The 8,222-nt window shown below is 58.6% G+C and overlaps 1 protein-coding gene across 2 annotated transcripts in view; it reads right to left on the reverse strand.

The window, feature by feature from the left end:
- KIF19 (kinesin family member 19) overlaps positions 1-3,572 on the reverse strand; it is a 29,159-nt gene extending 25,587 nt beyond the window's left edge. For both annotated transcript variants that reach the window (XM_061144953.1, XM_061144952.1), the window contains exons 1-2: positions 3,444-3,572; positions 1,718-1,798 (exon numbers count right to left, since the gene is read on the reverse strand). In XM_061144953.1, coding sequence (XP_061000936.1) covers positions 1,718-1,798; positions 3,444-3,482 — 120 coding nt within the window. In that variant the 5' untranslated portion in view covers positions 3,483-3,572. The remainder of the gene's footprint in view (positions 1-1,717; positions 1,799-3,443) is intronic.
- Positions 3,573-8,222: the final 4,650 nt, after the last annotated feature.

Below are 8,222 nucleotides of genomic sequence, written 5' to 3' on the forward strand. Positions count from 1 at the left end.
CAAGGGGGAACAGAGAAAGAGAAATCAGGAGGCCGGAGCCACCCAGTTCTGCCACGCCCACAGCTCGTCAGGGCTGAAGGAAGCGGCTGCGGCGGGCACCTGCCTCCAGGAACCCCAGAGGCAGGCCGGCAGCTCATGCTGTGTTGCCCGCCTGTGGTCTTATCATGGCCATCAGGCTTCCTGAGTGAGGCTTCCAGAATCAAGGGCAGCAAGTGCTCACTTTGTGTCTCTCTCTGCACCACGCGGGGCCTCCCCGCCTCCTCTGACCGTTCCCCCAGCACGCTCTGCTGCCTTGATGAGCCCTGGCGCTCAGGAGAGGCCAGTAGCAGCAGCCACAGAGCGGAGGCAAGTGGCCGCTTTCAGGGTCCCCATAGGCTAGAGCAGCATGATGCTTCTACCCAGGCACCAAGACTGCCCTTGCTGCCCTCACCACGGTGCCCACCCCCAGCCCATGCTTGGATCCTCAACTGCCTACCCCAAAAGCATCCTGGCTGGAACTTCCTTGCTGGTCCAGTGGTTAAAAGTCTGCCTTGCAATGCAGGGGACGCAGGTTTGATCCCTGACTGGGGAACTAAGATCCCACGGGCTTTACAACAACTCAGCCCGCACAGTACATCTGCTGAGCCCTGGGGCCACGCCCAGAGAGAAGCCCGCGCTCTACAGTGACGATCCCACACACAACTAAGACCCGATGCAGCCAAAAATAAAAAAATTTTTTTTTTTAAAAACTGATTAAGGATTGAAATGTCAAAAATAAAACCTTCCTTTAAACAAACAAACAAACAAACAGAAACCACCCTGGCTACAGGGGACAGCGCGGCTCCTGCCCGCACCTCCAGCCTCCTCCCCTCCTCTCGCCCCTTCTGTCTCCAGCCTGAGCCACGCTGGCCTTTTCTACCCAGGCGCATCACCACCCCCTCTCACCACAGGGCCTTTGCACACACAAGTCCCTCTGGTTGAAGTTTCCCCCTTCAGCACACTCGTAAAGAACTCCCCTTCATCCCTCATGTTTCAGCTCAAGCATCCTTTCTCAGGGAAGTCCTCCCTGACTCCGGGACAAGCTCAAGTTCCCTCTTACTCCCACAGCACCACGAATTTCTTTGCAGCCCTTGCTGGCCACAAACTCATGTGTTTCATTACAAGAAAGCCATGAAAGGAGGGCAGGGTCTTTTCTGCTCACCGTGGTTTCCTGGCTGCTAGCACTACCCCGGTGTGTTGTGGGTACTTGATAAATATTTATTGTCTCTTGTGTAAATGGAGGTGGAGCTTGCCCTGCCCAGCTCATAATAATGACAGGAAGACCAAGAGAGCAAACAGACATCCGAAGACTCTGCAAGCCATGAACAGTCTGGTGACCCTAGGAACACACGCTCTATGGGTAGCAGATCCATTAAGGTGGGGAAGTTAAGTCATGAGTACATGGAAGGTGTGTGAATTTTTTCAGGGCTGGAATGGAGGGCTCAGCTCACTTCCCCCTGGACCAGGGAAGCTTTTAGCTCTCTTTAGCTTTAGCTTTAGCTCCCTAGATCAATCTAGGGAGGCTTCCTGGAAGAAGGATGGTGGTTTCCTTGATGATGCAATCAATAGTACAGCCAGGAGTTGGGAGGGTAGAGGAGGGGTCCTTCCTGCCTCCACCAGCTGAGTAGGTGCCTGCCCTCAGTGGGTGAGAGCAGACCCCTGCCCCACTCTGCAGCTCCCGGCCACAGCCCCCACGTACCTGCTCATCCACTTTGTGGGCGATGAGGGTGGCTCCTTCTTCCAGCTCCGCCACGCTGATGGGCCGGACCCGGAGCGCCACCTGGGAAGGAAGGTCGGACCCCCGGGATTAGATGCAGAGGACTGTGCCTGACCCCCGAGAGAAGGATGAGAGGACCCCAGGATCCTTTCCTCGGACAAGCCCTGCGGGTTCCTCTTTGATCAGCCAGCCAAGCCCGGTTCATCTTAAGGAAAACTCGGTAGTTCAAGGCGACCATCCAGGATGAGGGCCCCAGGTCCACAGCACGCGGGCTGTGTCTGTGTCTACGAATTTCCCAGGAGCCTGTGCCCCAGAGGAGAGCCCAGAGGAAACAGCTCTCTGTTCCTCCCGGCTGCATCAGTCACACGTCCGAATTAAGCACCTGCAGCTCCCCTGGGCTTTGAACTTGGAGCCCTTGGCACCAGGGCAGCCTGTCTGTGTGTCTGTGAGTGACGTGTCGCACGTGGCGGCCGGGTGGTGGGATGGAGGCCCAGGGAACCTCCCCTCCTCGTACTGACTCCATCCCTACCCGAGGACGGCACCATCAAGGGCTCCCTCCTCGCTCGGTCCTCCGGCCAGAGAGAGATGGTGGGTCCCCAGCCTGGGCGTGGGTCCCCCCAAAAGAAGGGGGAGCTGTTTCTTCTTCTGATAAAGGGGAAACACCTGTTGGGCAGGTGGGTATAACTAGCCACCCTCAGGCCCGGTAAGAACCCTTCACTCTCGGAGGCACTGCAGGGTCAGAGTGCCCTCCTGCCTCCTCAGTCAAACTCCACGGATGGGAGGGGCGGCCCTTGCGTCCACACCTGCCAAGGCAAGCCATTTGCAAAGAGGCAATTCTAAACTGCCAGACAGGATGTTCCAGAGCCCTGGGCTTGCTGGGGGGCCTGAGGCGGAGGTACGTATTCGAAGCAGCGAGCCCGCCCTATCTAGGTAGGTCTCTGGGGTTGCCTTATCCTCTGGTTACCTCACCACCCACCTGCTGGTGGTGGAGGGGCTTCCCCAGATCTCAGAAGTTAGGGCTGGGAGGGCACATCTGCCTTGGGGTCACTGAGTCTCCCCCACCCCCACCCCCATCACTCTGACCTGGCCCTGTTGATAATCAAATCTGTCTTTGTCTCTTAGCTGCTTCTTGGACCCCCATTCACACCCCCTCCTCTGCCCCAGTCCCCAGGGCCTGGGAGGCCGTCTTGGTGGCTTCCAGCACTTCTCTGGAATATTTAGAGTCCTGACATGGACAGCCACTCAATAACCACCCCCCTCAATCCTGTGCCCGCTCCTCTGACACGTGGGGACTCTTGCCCACCTATGGTCCCCCAAACCCTCTAACCTCTTGACCCCACCAGTCCTGGGTACCCTGGTTCACTGGGAAACCTCCACTTTCCTTCTCCAGGAAGATGGGTCAGGCGCCCCCTGCCCCTGTCTCTTCTGGATCAGAGAGCAGTCTGGCGGCAGGGTGTCCCCTGGTGGGAAGGTGTAAAGTGGGGTGGGACTGAAGCCTGGCCAACTTCTCAGGTCTTAGCAGGGTGGCCAGGATGCCTTCCTTCTTGATATCCACGACTTGGCAAAGTTGCTCTGGACAGTCGCAGTCCCTGGTCTTAAGTGTCCTCTTAGTGGAAACACCCAATACGGTCTGGGGGCCGCCGGCAGGGTCTGGGTTCTGGGGGCCGGGGATGGGTCGAGGAGGAGGAGGAGGCTGACTAGGTCTCACCATGAGTTGCTGGTCCTTGGAGTCCCCGCTGTCCTTCATGCCTGCGACGGGCGGAGGAGCTCAGGCCGAGATCGCGGGCATGGCCGAGCCGCACGCCCACCGCCGCCGGGCCCGCGCGGCCGCTGCCTGACAACCCGAAACCAACAAGGCGCGCGCGGCCGAGGGCGCGGACCGGGGCGGGCGGGGCCGGGGCGGGCCCGGACGGCGACCCGCCCCCCTCGCGCTGCGAACGGGAGGTGGCCGCCTCCGCCCGGGGGGCCGCCGAGCCTGCGCCGCTTTCCAGGCGAGCGTCGCCCTGGGCGACCCCCGGGCCCTCGGCGCGGCTCTGCGTCCGCCCCGTGGGCGCCCGCGCTCCCTGCCTTCCGCCCGCTCGGGCCACGCGCATCCGCTGCCCCGTCCGCCTGCCTGTCTGTCCGTCCGACTCTCAGCGTCTCCCGGGCGGCAGCGGGCAGCATCATGTTTCCATGGGCGCTGCGGGCACCGTGGCTGAGGCTCGTGTCACTGGCGCGGTGTCCCCACCGAATGTCCAGTGACAGCGAGTGAGGAGAATGCCTGGGCTGCCCACCTGCGCACGTGCAGGGGGACGTGCCTGTATCACTTGCGTTGTGTCCAGTTAACAGGCCCTGATGGGTAAACCCAGCGTCTAGGCCAAGATAGGTGGTGGGTCTGTGTGCCTTCTGGCTCCCTGCCTGCTCTAAGACCCACAGTGTTGTTGATGAGTCGCTAAGTCCTGTCGGACTCTTTTGCGACCCCATGGACTGTAGCCCGCCAGGCTCCTCTGTCCCTGAAATTTTTCAAGCAAAAGTACTGGAGTGGGTTGCAAGTCCCTTCTCCAGGAGATCTTCCCGGCCCAGGGATCGAACCTGTGTCTACTGGCATCTCCTGCATTGCAGGCGGATTCTTTACTGCTGAGCCACCAGGGAAGCCCGAGACACCATTCTGCGCAAGAAAGTGCAGGTCAGACGCTGTCGTCCCCATCCTCGGTGGGAACAACGGCGATTACAGCTGCAGGGAGCACAGTGGAAAGATTCCTGGCTTCAGGAGGCCCCGGGAAAACAGGATTCTGGTCCCACCTCGCATCCAACCTGCTGAACCACCTGGAGCCAAGGGTTCCTGTCCCCTCTGGGCCTTAGTTTCCTGGGTGAGGGTGGAGCTCCACCCACGTCTGATGGAAGAAGCCCCCCTCTTTCCTCTCGTCTCCTGGAGTTGAGCCTGGCAGCCACCCCCCACCCCCCACCACAGAAACTGGGCGAGGGGCGTCCAGCGAGGTTCATTCCCCCTTTAAGGAGCTGGGTAAGGAAGAGCCGCTCATCCCCCGGGACTGTCTCAGACGGCCTGGCACACACCCAGAGCATTATGCCAGCCTGTGCTCTGGGACTGGCTTCCCTGGCTGCCCCCGAGGAGCTTGTGTTAGGTGCAGTTATTAATAGACAGTGTCAGGAGCCTACCTGTGGCCTTGGAGTTGATAAATAGATAAACCAAGGATAGCCTGGTGGAAACCAAACACTCCTGAAGGGGCTCCCAGGGTTTCGTCCCGTTCTCTGGCCCAGGCTGCTCCCGGGACTGCGCACAGAAGTTGGCCGGTTTGCAAGTGGGCGAGCGGCACTGAAAAGCAGGTACGTTTGAAGGTGGATCATCTGGATCAAAAACACTTTCCAGGGAATTCCCTGGTGGTCCATAGCAGACTCTGTTCCTTGCTGAGGGCCAGGTTCAATCCCCGGTTGGGGAACAAAGAGTGTGGCGAGGGTAAAAAAATCAAATGGAAGATCCAAAATGTGTTGAAAGAAAAAAAAAAAAAAAAAAACAATGCTCTAGGCTTGCATTTCAGACTCCTAAGTCGTATCTGTGTGGATCAGTACAAGAGGCCTCTAATTAATTACACTATAGCAATTTTTCTCTCTTTTCTGTTCCTCCTCATGCATAAATCCCACCCAGGATGGCCCATGCTGGTCAAAATAAGAGGAGCTTCTAAGCAGGCAGTCCCAGCCCATCTTACTTGCATCCTGACTCATCACAAAGTCCTCTCTATTCCCAGACATTCCCGGCTTGACTCTGGTGTTTCTGTCAGCGACACTGCTGTCCCCGAGAGCCCTGCACCTCTGAGTCGTCTTTGATTTCCCCTTTCCTCTCATCCTCTCCATTTGTTTTCTTTCTTTACGTAAATATGTATTTTAAAATGCATTTATTTTTGGCTGTGCTTGGTCTTCATTGCTTTGCGTGGGCTGTCTCTTTAGTTGCTTCAAGCGGGGGACATCCTTCATTGCAGCGCTCAGCTTTCTTCTCTTGTCGAGGGGCACAGACGCCAGGCACAGAGGCTCCAGTCGTTGCGGCCCATGGGCTCGGTGGTCGCGGTTTGCGGGCTCTAGACACCGGCTCAGTAGCTGTGATGCCTGGGCTTAGTTGCTCCACAGCATGTGGGATCTTCCCGGACCAGGGATAGAACCCGTGTCCCCTGCATTGGCAGGCAGATTCTTATCCACTGTACAACCAGGGAAGTCCTCTTCTCTTTCAACTACACCATGTGGCATGTGGGATCTTAGTCCCCTGACCAGGAATCAAGCCTGGGCCCTTGGCAGTGGAAGCACCAAAGCCTAACCCAAACTGTACTCTGATCCTGGCGGTTCTGCTTCAGCAAGTGCATCTCCTCCTCGCCATCTCCTGGCCACATGGCCTGGGCTCCAGCTTTTACCTCTTCTCACCTGGACGGCATCACGGCCTCCTGGGCCCCCTGCCTGCTCTCTCCCCCACTTTGCAAAGCTGACAGAGAACAGGCCCACGTGGGTTCCTAGCAGCCCCCCTTGGCCTCCCCTGGGGCCAATGCCGTCTCAGGGGCCTCTGGACCCTGGGGGAGCACTTGGTTTCTAACAAAGGGCAAGGAAATCCTTCTTCAGAGTCCTGCCCTGGGGCCCACAGAACCCAGTTGCCCCGGAGAAGGGTATGTGGGGCCATGACTCCCCCGTAGCACCCAGGGCTGCCACGGTGGCAGCTGCGTGTCATTGGTCAGCGGCATCGTAATCGATCAGGTCGGCAGAGAGGAACACGGGTCCGGGAAGGAGCAGACTCTCTCCCGGGTGTGCATGGACCCCGGGGTGTGGGGCCCTTAACTGCCATGGACACACCAGTCCAGCCACTGCTTCTGCCACTCTCCCGTCCTGCTTGGATGGGTCCCCACACCCAGGCCCTGTCATCCACATTCCATGCCCACGTGCCAGGTCTTTCCAGCGGTGTCTGGGTCCCCTGTGATGCATCATGGTTTTGTCTTGCTCCCCGTTGGGGAAGACCAGGCAACAGGCTCCAGAGGAGGCTGATGAATGAGAAGGCAGGCGGTCATCGGTGAGGATGGGCAGTGATGGGTGTCGCATGCTCAGAGCTCATGACAGCCTTTGCCCTGCGGTGTCCGCGGGGACCTCCTCTCCGCTCCCACACCCGTTCCTCAAATGCCATCCAGCACCACGGCACGTCCGCACCACAGTGAAGGGCTTGAGACTCCAGAGGTGGCCCACCCTGGCCAGCACCAGCCAAAGGCCCAGATTCTGGTACAGCAAGAGAATATTCTCTCTGGGAGTTCACAGGCCGAACGTCTCACTCAGCGGTCAGTCAGTGTGCAGGGCCAATGCAGGGAGCTCTGACTTTCTCCAGGAGATTTCATTTGGATAGGCTGTCTTCCTTGAGTCAGGGTTTCTTGACCTCCGCGCTGTTGACATCTTGGGTGGGATGATTCACTGTGGTGTCGACTGTCTTATGCACCCTTGGATATTTAGCAGCATCTGTGGCTTCTATCCACGGGACGCCAGTAGCGCCCTCCGACCGGTTATGTCAATCTGAAATGTCCCCAGGACTTCCCTGGTGGTCCCGGGGTTACGAATCCGTCTGCCGGTGCAGAGGTCTGACCCCTGTCCCGGGAAGATTTCGCATGCTGCCGGGCAACTGAGCCCGTGCGCCCCTGACCACTGAGCCCAAGGGCCCAGAGGCCGTGCTCCTCGACGAGAGACCCCGCTGCAATGAGAAGCCTCAGCACTGCCGCTAGAGAGTAGCCCCTGCCCTCGGCAACTGGAGAAAGCCTGTGCGCAGCCACGAAGACCCAGAGCGGCCAAAAATTAATTAATCAATTAATTAAAAACATCAAAATGTCCCCAGACATGGCCAAGCATCTCACTGAAGGCAAAATCACCCCCTTGCCCCTCCATTGAAACTGCTGACCTTCGTCGGGCAGTTCTGGGGCTCCCTGCGTCCTCCCGCAGTGAGGGGCCCATCACAGGAGACAGGATCCCACAAAGCAGGATGTGGGATGCGCCAGCGGCCCTCCCTGGATGCAGGCGGGCCGGCCCCTTCCTCCTCCTGGGAGACCGAGGAATGGGGTGCGTAAGGGCATAAGCTCTGGGGTCCCCGCTATGCCACTTGCTCCCACGAGACTCGGGCAGACCCGTCCCTCGGGGTCTTGCTTGGCAGGCACGTAGACTCAGGGATTGAAGGTGGGAATATCACCCCTTCTGGGGCTATCGCAAAGATCAAATGCTCAATCCATGTGCCCCTTGCTGACTGTTTTATCATGGCAACTGGATTTTTTTCCTCTTTGGGCACAAGGGGCGGCTGACCCTGGGTCCTTCCCCAGTGAGATTCTTAACATAGGTGGTCTTTGAAAGGGCACTTCCGGTCACCCTGGGGACCAGCGATCACCCGCAGACCAAACGGTGGTCCGGGGCTTCTCCTGGCGCATGCCGGCTTCTGGGTTGCTCTCTGGTCCTACAGTTTCTGGTCGCTGGACGCTCTGCTTTGCGG

The sequence above is a fragment of the Dama dama genome, chromosome 5 (genome assembly GCF_033118175.1).
Source record: "Dama dama isolate Ldn47 chromosome 5, ASM3311817v1, whole genome shotgun sequence".
NCBI classification, from domain to species: domain Eukaryota; kingdom Metazoa; phylum Chordata; class Mammalia; order Artiodactyla; family Cervidae; genus Dama; species Dama dama.